The sequence below is a fragment of the Ochotona princeps genome, chromosome 26 (genome assembly GCF_030435755.1).
Source record: "Ochotona princeps isolate mOchPri1 chromosome 26, mOchPri1.hap1, whole genome shotgun sequence".
In the NCBI taxonomy this organism is placed as follows: Eukaryota; Metazoa; Chordata; class Mammalia; order Lagomorpha; family Ochotonidae; genus Ochotona; species Ochotona princeps.
This window is the reverse complement of record NC_080857.1, coordinates 4871586-4885791: the sequence shown is the minus strand read 5'-3', so window position 1 is coordinate 4885791 and position 14206 is coordinate 4871586. Positions and strand designations below refer to the sequence as shown.

The following is a 14206-nucleotide window of genomic DNA, read 5'->3' as shown; positions in this document are numbered from 1 at the left end:
TACCCTTGGTGTGTCTGAGGACAGGCCCACTCTGCTGTCCTAGAGCTTACCCTTGGTGTGTCTGAGGACCGGCCCACTCTGCTGTCCTAGAGCTTACCCTTGGTGTGTCTGAGGACAGGCCCACTCTGCTGTCCTAGAGCTTACCCTTGGTGTGTCTGAGGACAGGCCCACTCTGCTGTCCTAGAGCTTACACTTGAGCAGTTTTATCCCATATAGCATTGGTGAGTTTCCAAAGAACAGAAAGGTCTGGGCATTTTGGCCAAGGAATCCCTGTTTCTTAAAATTCCGTGTACTGCTAAAAACATTTAAAGCAGTAAAAATTCTGTTACTAAAGAAATACCTGTGGCAGCAGAAATTAGAAAGCAGTAGCAGATTATTTGTATTTGATTTCTGTACTTGGTTATAGTGTGTTCTTTTTCTTTTTCTAATTATTTTTTAATATATATATTTTTTTTATTAATTGCATTGCATTATGTGACACAGTTTCATAGGCTCTGGGATTCCTCCCACCGTGGGTTATAGTGCGTTCTACCATGTTAAAGGGAGCTGTTTACGGGAGAATTTTGTAGTAGTGGTTGTAATTTGCACTGTGGTAGTTATACTGATCTCTCTGTAAAGAAATTGACGTTTAAAGACTTGAGCACTTCTATGAACACATGGCATATTTAACTTCTTCGATTTTAACATTTGGGTGCTCAGTCTCCAGCCAGTGGCAAAGATACGCCTGAAGATTGGATGAGCTAGGTTTTTTTCTTTGTGAACCTCCCATGCATGGTGTGTTAAGTTAATCATGTGTAATCTGAACTTTAGGCTAAAGCTGTATCCTGTGTTTTGGAAGTTACTTTTATTTTGTTTTGTTTTGTTATTATTTTGTTAATTTGAAAGGCAAAGTTACAGAGACTGGGAGAGATAAAGATTGATCAACTGATTCGTTCTCCAGATGGTCCAGAGTTCTTTACCAGGTCTTCCCTGATGGATTCAGGGGCCCACGGACTTGGGTTTTTCTGCTGCTTTCTCAGACATGTTGGCAGGGAGCTGGTTTGGAAGTTCATGACCCAGCTGCTCTGCTCCTGAGTCGTAAACCATTGCCCAAAGGGGATACTGTCATTGGCTGTGGTTGAACCCACTGCGCCTTAACAATGGCACCTGAAGAGACTTCAATATTGAACTTTTTGTTTCGTGTCTCTTGGTTTGCTTGTTTTTGAAGAAGACATATTTAATAGTTTTCCTTTTGCTTACTTTGAGTTGGTACATGAGTTTATAAAATGTGTATACAACACTACAACTAATATTAAATAACTTGTATAGGTGGAAACTTTGAATTTTTATGTATGTCCTTTTGTATTTGATAAATTCTGTTGATATTGGCACTTTGCTGGGTATGTCAGGTTTTCTCTCACATCTGTGGCTTTGTCCAGCTCTCCATTTCATCGTTTTTGGGGGGCTGTCTTGAGGCCTCGTTGTCCCCTCCTGGTGTGGTCCCCGCGTGGTCTCCTCACCTCGGTTTCCAGAACTGGCAGGCTCCCCTGTGTGTGGTCAACCCTTTCCTAGTGTTGTCATACTTCAGTTTCAGAGTGAGATAGCTAGAGGACTGTGTGCATTTATTTATATGTTCGTTCTTCAGAAGATAAAAGCTAAGTTTAAATATGTAGGATGTGTTTTAGAGAAAATCATTGATGGCATTGGAGAATACAGGAATTCGGATTTTCTGAAATTACAGGAGGTTCTGGATCTAGAACATGATAGGAGGCATTGGGCTTTGGGTTGCAATGAGAAGGATAGGAAAGAACAATGCTTGAAGAAAAATGTGGCTTTTTAAAATAGTTATAGTCAAAATTGTTTTTAAAAATTTTAAAGAGGATTTAGGGGCCCAGCGTTGTGGCCTAGTGGCTAAAGTCCTCGCCTTCAACGTGCCAGTTCTAATCCCGGCAGCTCCACTTCCCATCCAGCTCCCTGCTTGTGGCCATGAGAAATATCCCAGGGCTTTGAGATCCTGCACCCATGTGGGAGACCCAGAGGAGGTTCCTGGCTCCTGGCTTCAGATCGGCACAGCACTGGCCGTTGCGCTCACTTGGGGGGTGAATCATTGGATGGAAGATCTTCCTCTCTATCTCTCCTCCTCTATGTATATCTGACTTTGTAATAAAAATAAAATAAATCTTTAAAAAAAATAAAGGATTTAGACCAAATTCTTTCTAAACTATTAAAATATCTCTGTCATGGTCTTCGTCGTATGTCTGTTCCACTAGATGGACCTTTTTGTGCCTTTAGATTCTGAATGAAAAATTTATTTCTGTATCTCAGATCATTTTCTTAAATCACAATCTTGTATAGAGTTCTGTTATATCCCAAACAAGTTGCCTGTCATTCCAAATCAGAGGTTTGAGAACTTCTCTTCAGGTCCGTCCCTCTCTTCCCTCAGTCCCTCCCCTCTCTTCCCCTTCCCTCCCCTTCGTTTTACTTCCCTTTCCTATATTCCTCTCCCCTCCCCGCCTCCTCCCCTCCCCTCCCCTCCCCTCCCCTCCCCTCCCCTCCCCTCCCTCCCCTTCGTTTTACTTCCCTTTCCTATATTCCTCTCCCCTCCTCTCCCCCTCCCCTCCCCTCCCCTCCTTTCCTCCCCTCCCCTCCCCTCCTTTCCTCCCCTTATTTCTCCCCCCTCCCCTCCCCTACTCTCCTCTCCTCTCCTGTACTCTCCCTTCCCTCCCCTCCCCTACTCTCCTCTCCCGTACTCTCCCTTCCCTCCCCTCCCCTACTCTCCTCTCCCGTACTCTCCCTTCCCTCCCCTACTCTCCTCTCCTCACCCCTACTCTCCCTTCCCTTCCCTCCCCTCTCCTTTATGTATTTGCTTATTTATTATGGTTTGTTTTTTGTAAAAGTTCATTTGCTGATTTTCTTCCTAAAGGGCCACAACATCCAGAGCCCAAATGACCCTAAAGCCAGAACCAGAAGCTTCTTTTGGTCTCCCATGTGGGTGCAGGAATGGTTCCAAGCACTTGGTCCATCTCGTGCTGCACACTGCAGGAAAGTGGAATAGCTGGGACTTGAACTACACCTATAAAGGATGCTAAGGGTGGTGACAGCAGCTGTGCTTGCTATGCCCCAGCTCCGGCCCTTACCTTGTTTCAAGTTGGGTGTGGCTGTGTCGTTATACTGCCTGCCATGTGGAATATTGCTGGTGAAGGTTGCTTCCATTGTCAGAAAGTTCTTGGGAAGTGCTGCTTTAGAATGTTTGTATGCTTTTTTACTCTGGATTATCTTGTATCAGATAAAGTTAGTAATAGAAATGTGTAGGAAGTAAAAATAAAGAAATCATTCACAGTTAATTGGTGCATGTTAAAAATAATAGTGGGTTTTATTTTAGTTATTTTTCTATTTGGTATTTAAAATTAACTTTTATTGTTTTTAGCAGAAACAGTCCTGCTCCAGCTGTGACAGCAGCATCTGTGACCAACTCACAGGCTACTGAAGTTTCTGTGCCACAAGCAAATTCCAGTGAAAGCTCAGGGGGTAAGAACATTGCCTTGATAGGGTTAACGATTCTGTATTACTGCTTTCAGCTTTCCTTCCCAAAGAATGATTGATTGAATCATTGGTTTGCGTTGAGTTTTTTTATTCCATTTTGTTATTTGCACGTAATGTTACATGTAAAATTTAAGGAAATAGAAACTGACTTGCAACTTGATGTTATATTCTTTTCATTTGTATGAATTCCTATTTTTACTGCTTAGGTACATCGAGTGAAAGCATTCCTCAAACTGCCACGCAACCAGCCATTTCTCCACCACCAAAGCCTACTGTCTCCAGGGTTGTTTCTTCCACACGTCTGGTAAACCCACCACCGAGACATTCAGGAACTGCAACCACAGCGAAAGGACCCAGTCCCATTGCAGGAGTCAAGAGAACATCCTCACCTCACAAAGAAGAGAGTCCGAAGAAAACCAAAACAGAAGAGGTAGATATGTGCAACATGTTGATTAGCCGAGGCGGCACCAGTTGGCCTATTTTTAAATCCATTGGACAAAGTCTCTTGTGAGACAGAGTTAAACTTCTTATGTGTGTATAATGCAACACAATTTAGCTCAGAATTGCGCATGACCCTAATTGATTCTTCTCTAGTGACAGCACCGTGTGCTGTGCCAGTTCTTTGTGGGCCTGCGTGGACTGCAGCTGCAGTCTGGGGGCTCCGGCACTGCTGAGGGGAGAGGGTGCCAAGGAGCCCCTGGTGCCGAGGAGCCCCTGGAGCAGGCAGCAGCACTGCAGAGTCAGATTGATTGGGCGTCTTGCTTTAGGAAACTTTCTAGCAATAGGTTCACTTTTTATAATTAGCTGGTATAAACTTGTCACAATTTCGAATAGTTTTAGCAAAATCATTTTAAAATGTATGTTGATTTGTTGAGGATCTTAAAAATAGTAGTCTTGTTGGAGTTTGATTGCTCTGTGGTTACTCGCATGTCATTTTCATATTAGCGAAACATTCACCTTTGCTCCAGAAATCATAGTGCAAAAGTGCTAATTTCATAGTGATTTTTGGTTGAGAATTTAATACTTAGGAACTTATACGTTATGTAGAGGTGTTTTAGAACAGGATAAGAATTCAAGATCCTCACTGAGTCTGGTCATGACCAATTTTGGTAAAATACATACATATATATTATGTATGTCTAATTTTGTAAGAGTCTTATTTTTGGGTTTATTTTAAAGGCTTTAATTATTTATTTTGGAAATAATATTGACTAACCATTAGTAAAATTAATTTTTGTACTCTTACGCTGAATGAGAATGAAAAATTAGTGCAGTATGTCATATCTTTCAGGATGTGTTCTGGAAACTGCATCTGTGTCTTTTACTGTCTATCCTTGACTATTCATCAGGGTTACTTTTTTTTTCTTAAGTTTTAGGGCCTCTTCCCGATATACTGGGCCAGAGCCCTTTCAGGATTCTGGCCTGTCAGTCCCTTCAGAGCCTTGTGTGGTGACTGTCTTGGAATGTTCAGGGTTGCAGAGCCTCTCACGAGCCCCTTCCCATAGGAATCCACATTGTAAACATTGGGTTTCTCTAGTCAAAGTGGAATCCTGCAAGCGCTGATAAATACATACCAACATGGCGCTGTCATTTTGTTTTTGCTTACCTTAGTGGGACGATAGTCATGTTATTACTTGGCTTAAAGAAGCAGTAGAAATTGGGCCCGGCGGCGTGGCCTAGTGGCTAAAGTCCTCGCCTTGAACGCACCAGGATCCCATATGGGCGCCGGTTCTAATCCCGGCAGCTCCACTTCCCATCCAGCCCCCTGCTTGTGGCCTGGGAAAGCAGTTGAAGACAACCCAATGCATTGGGACTCTGCACCCGTGTGGGAGACCTGGAAGAAGTTCTTGGATCCTGGCTCCAGATCGGCACAGCACTGGCCGTTGCGGTAACCTGGGGAATGAATCATCGGACAGAAGATCTTCCTCTCTGTCTTCCTCCTCTCTGTATATCTCTGACTTTGCAATAAAAATAAATCTTTTTTTTTTTTAAAGAAGAAGCAATAGAAATATAAACTTTTTATATTTATATAACTTTTTACATTTAGTATGGACGTGAAGTCAGTCCATGTTCCTATGGATCTGTTTCACACTTAAATGATGATGAACTCTCTTCAGTCATTCTTTTCCATTTCCTTTTGTATGTAGTTTTTGAAACAAAATCCAGATGGATCATTCGTTTTAATTTTTAAAATCATGCATTTATTTTTTTATTACAAAGTCAGATACACAGAGAGGAGGAGAGACAGAGAAGATCTTCCGTCCGATGATTCACTCCCCAAGTGAGCGCAACGGCCAGTGCTGTGCCGATCCGAAGCCGGGATGCAGAAACATTCCTTCAGGTCTCCCATGTGGGTGCAGGGTCCCAAGGCTCTGGGCCATCCTCAACTGCTTTCCCAGGCCACAAGCAGGGAGCTGGATGGGAAGTGGAACTGCCGGGATTAGAACCGGTGCCCATATGGGATCCCGGTGCATTGAAGGTGAGGATTTTAGCCGCTAGGCCACGCCGCCGGGCCCTACTCACTGGTTCTTAAAAAATAGCCCTTTTTGTTCATTTAGGCAACCAGAAGAGGATTCTTACACTGTAATTGCTTGGTGCGTCTTCGGTATCCTGTAGGAGTGGGAATCTTTTTTCTGTCCATGGCCATTTGGGTGCTTTTGCATTTTTCACAGGCCATACAAGATTATTAACTTAAAAATTAGCCTGCAGTTAATGTATTGAATTTCTAATGTGGCCTCTGGCTGCCTTGGTGGCATCAGGCCATGTGACTTACTGGGCTTTGTGTGGTTCGCAGGCCAACAGGCCTCACCGCTGTCTATGTTCCCCAACCTTTGCACCTTTCAGAGTCTCTTTGTTCTGTGTATTTTCGTGTTGTAGATTTTGCTAATGCCATTTGCACGGAGTTGATATATAAATTGAATTAAGGTTGGTTTCTCAGAAAGGGAAACGGGTGCTCAGCTTTGCAATTGTGCAACCATTGCTAGTGAGACCCAGGTTAGAACTCACGGTGCTAAATGTGGAGCTTTGCTCTGTCCTGGATTCTGTGACTAGATGAGGCTTGTTATAATTGTAAAGCTTTAGTGTATGGAAAATTTCAAACATGTACAGATGTATGATGAGGTATCCTGTTTGCATCACCCAGCTTCAGTAACTGCCAGGCATACTCAGTCTAGTTTCACTTGTACACTCGCCCCTGGCTTGTTTGGGAACAAGCTCCAGGCAGGTCATTTCCACGGTGGATGTTTCTGTGTCTGTTTAAAAATCAGGAGTCCCCAAAACCACACTTAGGGTAGATATATTACACTGAGACCAGTTTTCATAATGTCCTGTATCAGTCAGAATTCATTTTTACTGTTATAAATGGGTATTTTTAAAATTTATGTGTTTGCAGCATGCAGATTATGTCTTTATTGAAATTAGTTGCTGTTTCCACTTTTAAAATTAAATTTTAGCTTTGTTTAGTAAATGAAAGCAAGGATATGGTGTCTAGATAGTTTTAATAGCGAGGTTCTGCGGCGAAGGTTGAAATGGCGTTTTTCTTGCTGAAAGTCTTGTCTATGCTGACATGTGTGTGAGCCTGCTAGAACGGGAGTGAGGATCGCCGCAGCCCCAGGTTGGTGGATCAGAGAATTCTCAATTTTGTTTTTTTGAAGTTAGTGGTTTTGGCAATGTTCTTTAGGCAGTGATCCATTTTTTTTTTTAATTTTAGTAGTTGCTGAATTTAAAATATGCTTACAGTCTTGAAAAAAATTTATACATTAAAGCATTGATTGGCAAATAATTCAGATTCTTTCATTTTAGAGAATAAAGCTTTTTTCTTTAAAAACAGGATGAAACAAGTGAAGATGATAACTGTCTTGCTTTGAGTGGACATGATAAAACAGAAACAAAGGTATACTCACTTAGCCTGTAGAATGCAAACACGGCAGATGTGATGGGAATGCCCGCAGTATTGCAGTGCGTTGTGTTGGTGTGGGTTTTAGATTTTTGTCAGTATTGTCTTTTGAGAAGTGTTTGTTACTTTTCAATGTTAATTTTACTGAACACTGAAGGGAATATAACATAAGATGTTGTATGCATTTAAAGGAGATGATGATCCAGTAAAAAACATGTAATTGTCATCAGAGGAAATCAGAGTAATTGAGGGCAGGGAGGGGTGGGACTTGTCGGCTTCACTGACAGGGAAAGCGGCAAGAAAGTTAAAGAGAACCTGGGATTTTCAGTGGTCTGGGATGAAAGGGCGATCTCCCTGGATCTCAGCATATGGTATGGTTAGGGAATTCGTTTTTGGTAGAAAGTTTTGGCTAGAACCTGGGGTACATAGGGCTTGAATATATTGAATACTGGAGATCTGTTTTGTGTAGATTTTCAATGGATTGAACTTGCATTTTACTGAAGGATTTTAATTTCATTCTCCTTTGTTGTAGAAAAATTGGAAGTCCTCCCCCTTTTTAATTATCCCAAATTTCTGGGATGGATACTTTCAACAAGTATTCTTTTTTTTTTTTTCCAAGATTGTATTTTATTTTATTTTTATTTGCAAAGTCAGATATACAGAGAGGAGGAGAGACAGAAGAAGATCCTCCGTCCACTGATTTACTCCTTAAGTGGCTACAACGGCTGGAGCTGAGCTGATCCAAAGCCACGAGTCCAGAGTCTCCTCTGGATCTCCCACATGAGTGCAGGGTCCCAAGGCTTTGACCCTGTCCTCAGACTGCTTTCCCAGAACGCAGCAGGGAGCTGGATGGGAAGCGGGGCCGCTGGGACTAGAACCAGCGCCTACCTAGCAAGGCTTTTGATTTCCATTTTTAATTCACTTTGTAAACCAAGAACATGTGCTGCTTAATAATCCATAGTATTGTTAATAAGCGCACGGAATGCTGTCTTAAGACTGTTCCCGTATTGCAGGCAACGAGTCCCATTCATTCAGTTATTTCTGTTTTAAAAAAAAAAGTGAGGTGTTGGGCTCCGAGTATAATATGTATATACTGCTGCTAAATTCCTACTGTGCATTCGTGTTTACTCATGAAAGAATAGCTTAATTTTTAAAACTTTATGCACATGGCCAACTTCCAAGAAAAACTGCACTTTTTCCATTCATATTCCTGACAGTTTATTACCCTTAAAATTTCACAACAGAAAATCAATACTTCATTGTTTTATTTTTCTAGAAATTGAAGTTTCTATTTGGTTATTATCATTTTTGTGTGCACATATGTATTAATGCTGTGTGGGTAGTAGTGTCCTATGTTTTCTGATCATGCTTACAGGAGAATTTAGAGGGGAAAAGGGATTTAAGGAGGAAGAAATCAGTGTTTATATTCCTGGGCAGTTGTACTTAATATTTGAAGAGTTTGTTAGTGTTTTGTTTTTTCTTTTTCATTTAACTAGAGCATTTCGTGGGTTTGTATTATGTTAATTACTGTCTGGGCAACATTCATAATATGCCAGTGTGTTGTTAATTATTGTTTGCTTAAAACATCTACATTAGAGCCAGTTGGAAAATCTCGAGATATTCTGACCTTACTTTATACGATTTGTAGGCAAATAGAAAGTTTTGAATACTGAAGTGGTAAAATAGGCTACAATGAGGCTTAGTAGATGCTTTTGTAATGTAGTCACAGCTTCCTCTTGGTCCTTGCTGTCTTCCAGTTTGTCGTCTTTACTAGCTGCCAAACCCAGCGATGATTTTTTTTTTTTTAATTCTTTTTTAAGTCTCTTCTCCCTCTCCCCATCCTCTTTGTCTCACAGGAACAACTCGATACAGAGACAAGTACAGCTCAATCAGAAACTGTTCAGACAGCGGCTTCTCTGCTGGCCTCTCAGGTACTAAGAGCAAAAAGCAAGGAAAGCTTTGGGAATGTCCTTAAGATCAGTGTGGTGTATTGAGCTGAACTGAGCATTCATAGAGAACTGCTAAAATTGTCTGTGAAGGAATTGCTGACTAACCTGAACATGTGTATACACTGTAGCTTGGAAGGCAGGCATGGATCTGATGGAAGTCTGTATGTTGGATGCTTACTCAGTATTGATGCCTCATTGATGCTGTGAATCCTGTATGCACAGGCCATGAAGAGGTTTTATTTACAGAATAAGGTGAAAGTTAAGATAGGGAAGAACTGAAAACCATGCTTATCGATTTTTTGTGTGGTCAATATTTTCTGTTAGTTAATTAGTATATAAAGCACAATTCTTGGGAATTATTTTTTCATTTGTATTAGCTGTTCTATTTGTGACAGTTCATTGGCTACAGTAAGCCTGCGGGATGTTTTTTTAGTTTATTTGAAAACTAGTTTTGCTTGTAAAATAGTTGTTTTCCTTTTGGATCCTTTCAAATAGGATAAAACCCAAAATCTAGATCAGACTCTGACGCTAAGTACGTTTCTCTTCTGAGTTGATGTTAACGTGGTTGCTGGCTGCCTGGTGCGCTCTGCTGGTGCTGCGGGGATGTTTTTACTGTTTGTGCTTCAGCGTTTATTTAAAGAGATTATAAAAAAATATACTCTTGTAGAATGTTAATTTTTATAGACTGCGAAGATACATAATTACTATATTTAGTTTCTGGAATTTTGTCCACAATTTTTATCTAGTAAAACATTGGGCAATGATGACTAAAATAACCACGAGTCTCACGCTTCACACTGGTGCACAGACAGAAGTTTTCATCGAACTTCAACTGGCCTGTAACTGTGATTGCATGTTTGCCATTTTCGTTTCTAAGCAACCATTTTCATAAACTTCGTCTCACTGAGTCCATTCCTGTAGTGACTGGAACACATGAGTGTTTGCCTGTTAGATGTTTACGAATGAGAGTCCTAAAGCCAGGGAGAGTAAAACCACTCATTTGTCAAAAGCATGCTTCTGTTGCTTAAAAATTGCATTCTTGTTTGTTGAAATTAGAGACACATCTATTCCGCAGGAACTGATAACTGTGGCTGCGTGTAACAAAGTATCCTTACTGTTTTGAGATAAATCATGAAAAAATAAAATCTCTGAGATTTGCTTATAGGAGGAAGGGAGGTATTGGGTTGATGAAGCTGGGTAATGAATCCATGGAAGTGTATTATATAATGCTCTCTACATTTGTGTATGTTTGTAATTTTCCATAATGAAACACATAAAGATTTATTACTCTAGTTCTGAATCTTAAGGAAGGGTTGTGATCTACTCTGTTTAACATAATGAAAACTTGTCTAAAAGCTAGAGTCATTGTTGCTCAGCTTTGTAGATCTGATTTTATAATTGGTGGTACAAGAAAGGAGTGATTTTGCCGACGGCTGCTGCTGCCTGGGTAAGGGTGAAGTTAGGTTTTCTCCCACACGGGGGTGCTCCAACACCAGTTAATGTCACAGCCATTAGTGTTGTAATAAGTAAAAACAGTTTAGCATGAACACGGTAATTATGTGATAGGTAATGCTTAGCGAATCATATTTTTAAAAGCTATATTTGAAATTGCTTAGATGTTTTCTGTTTATTGCTAAAATTGTTAAAATATTGGTGCTTAATTATTTTAGAACTTCTCCAATGCAATAGTAATATTTATTTGCATTCTGTTTGAATAATTTAGAGTGATTTTTAGCTTTAGAATACTGTTCGTGTGATGAAGTTCCAGCAGTTAAGTGGAAAGTGCGTCTCATTTCAGGTTGCTCTGAACGATGATGTGTTCTTTGCTTTCATTCTCAGAAAACATCCAGTACAGACCTTTCCGATATCCCCGCTCTCCCTGCAAATCCTATTCCTGTTATCAAGAATTCAATAAAACTGAGATTGAATCGGTAAAAACAACCTCAGGGGTCCATAAACAATATCTGCCAACTCCACCTGTTGTCTTCAAATGCTAAAAAGGAGAATGGAGGGTACAAGACTAGACATGACTGAAAATGGATTTAGGTTTTTTGGTGACCTCCCTTACTGGGCTAATCAGCACTTGATCGGAAGTCCAGGTTAGTATGTGAAGCCAGGAGTACTGTTATCATTGTGTTAGCAACAGTTGCATTAACTATTTCAGAAATTACTGCCTTGAAAAAAAAAACCTCCAGTTACCATTTGTATTCATAATTGACATCTGAATTGGGTTTATGTTTGATGCATTGTTTGGAAAATTTTGCAATACAAACTGGCATAAGAATTCCTTATTCTGATGATGCACTTTTATGTATTTTTTTATTAGAAAATAGAACTAATTTTAGCTTTTCAGCTTGATGGATTTTCTTTCCTGAAGAATTACTTTTACCATTAGCTTCCACTGGATCCCGCTGTGCAGTGGTGTACCGTTACGCTGGAGAGAGGAAGCGGGCACGTCTAGTTCAGTCTCCTTTGAAGTAGCTGTAAGCCTTGAAAATGAAAGAGCAACTCTGGGGATATATTTGACATTGAAAGAATAATTAAGACAAACTTGGTTTTGATGGGGTCGCGATTAAGAAATGATATACTGGTTTTATTTATAGAATTGTTTTGTAGTGCATACAAATCAGCGATCAGCAAATATTTTTCTTCAAGCTTATCAGAGTTCTATATTCTTTTGCCTTCCATCTGTTGTCTTCAGAAATAAAAAGAAAAACTTTTTGCACTCCCCACCCACCTTTTTTCTTAGTTTCCTTTTGCTTATATGCACAAGGTAGGAATTACTTCACAGAACAAAATCCAGTATTTTCTTAAGCCATGATGTGAACCAGTATGATAAGCCTATGGCTGCATGACACGGAACAGTACATTTTGGTCCCGTGGCTGAAACCTTTAGAGTGACTAACAAGAATGCCTGTGAAACATGTCATCTTGGATGGCGATTTGATCTCAAGGATTTTGTACACTCCATGGAACTCTTGTCTATAGTACACTGGTTTTCAATTTTAAACATGTGGGCAAAAGGCATTTTTTCCAAGATTTCTGAACTAATTTTTATTTTTAACTGGTTTACCAAATTTGTCAGTGAATTTTACATATAGAAACATTTTAAAAATCATTTCTAGCAAGCAAGCACTTGACATCTAGTCAGCTTTCCTTTTATTTTATTCTACCAAATGATTACGAACTCCTTCCATTACAGAAAATAATCCTAATAATTAAGTGTAAGAAAATGCATCTTTCTAAAGTGTGAGGGTTGCCAGATGTGGATCAGCTTACTGTTACCTGGACAAAGCAGACCTAACGTTTGTTCTAATGAGCATGCTTCATGAATCTTCCATTGTGCTCCATTCTATCACATGTGCATTCTTGATGTTAAACTGCAAGGACTTCAGCTCTTCCCCGTTCTTCACATTAATTTGCTGAAGTTGGAGTCTAGTCTTTTCCCCTGTAAGCTGTGCATTAATTGAAGCTTTCTTTCCACCATGACTTTCTAATGTCTAGTAGACAACATTTCCGCTTCCCACATCTCTGCTGCACCGTCACCTTCCCCTTCCTCCACCACCCACAGAGGAGAGACGGTCCTACCAACAGGTGAAGTGTACAAGGTGTCTGTGTGTTTCGTGTAGCTTCAGAGTTAGATTGAAATTGCCAGGCACAGAGTTAGTCTTGTCATTTTGTTTACACATTGGGAAAAATTTCAGTTTATTAAACGTTTCATGTAATTGCACCCAAGTTTTGCCAAGCTGGGAACTTGGACATTTTCTGTGTAGTGACTTTTTAATTCTAGTTTTCATAACCTGGAGATCAGACTGTTGCTTTCGCATGATGTACGTAGTGTCTCATGACTGGAGTTTGCTTTGTTTTATAGTATCTGTACTCCTTGTATTTTTCAAGAGCTATTTTGTAAACAGATGATGTATTTCTCCATTGAAAACACAATAAAAAAAAAAAAGCACAATGCCACAGTTGGCTGATTTCTTTTGACTTTTTTTCCCCACCAACAGTTGAGTGTACTTAAATGTTTAAAGATTAGCTTTAGGATTTGCAAAAGAATTTATCTTAAATTTACACCAGTGGTAGCAACAGCTCAATATTAATTTATCTCTCACATAATGATCTGGTATTTGGTATTTGTCATATAATCGATCTTTAGGGAGGAAAATATGAACATGCTCTTAATTCATTTTCAGCTGTCCAATCAACTGAAGTATTTTCTCTCTACATTATCTATGTACAATATATTCCACATTGATAGCCCCAGTGCTTTTTCATACCAGTGAGTATGTCATTTCTAATGTCAGCAGATGGCGCTGTTGTTTCTCAAGGAATCTAGACTCCTAGGCTGCCAGCAGTTAGGATTCTATTTGTTTGACTAAAGCCAAATCAGATTCTGCCTTTCTTAAGCCCCCAAATGCTTAACACTCATGCTTGATTCATGGATGACGAGTGAACTGCTTGCTGTGTGTGTGCTGGCCAGCTCTCGGGTATGGCTCTGTGTGTGTGTGTGTGTATACGTGTACGCACTGGCCAGCTCTCGGGTATGGCTCTTGTGGTGGTGTGTGTGTGTACGTGTACGCGCTGGCCAGCTCTCGGGTATGGCTCTTGTGGTGGTGTGTGTGTGTGTGTGTGTGTGGGCTGGTATTCATTTTCATCTGCTTGAAAGTTGCAGCATGAGGGAGAGAGAGATTGTCCAACTGCTAGTTTGCTTCCTAAATGCCCGATAGCCAGGCCTACACCAACCTGAAGGTAGGACGCTAAACTTCTTCCAGATTCCCCAGCAGGATTCCAAGGGCCTGGGCCTGGGCCTGGGCCTCGGCCTCTTAGTCCCAGTTAACAT

The 14206-nt window shown here is 40.4% G+C and overlaps 1 protein-coding gene across 4 annotated transcripts in view; it reads left to right on the top strand.

Annotated features, from left to right (window-relative positions):
• PAPOLA (poly(A) polymerase alpha) overlaps positions 1-13332 on the top strand; it is a 56872-nt gene extending 43540 nt beyond the window's left edge. For 2 of the 4 annotated variants that reach the window (XM_058655223.1, XM_058655222.1), the window contains 5 exons: positions 3407-3507; positions 3729-3952; positions 7352-7414; positions 9274-9348; positions 11206-13332. In XM_058655223.1, coding sequence (XP_058511206.1) covers positions 3407-3507; positions 3729-3952; positions 7352-7414; positions 9274-9348; positions 11206-11301 — 559 coding nt within the window. In that variant the 3' untranslated portion in view covers positions 11302-13332. The remainder of the gene's footprint in view (positions 1-3406; positions 3508-3728; positions 3953-7351; positions 7415-9273; positions 9349-11205) is intronic. The other 2 variants (XM_058655225.1, XM_058655224.1) reach the window with 2 other exon arrangements.
• Positions 13333-14206: the final 874 nt, after the last annotated feature.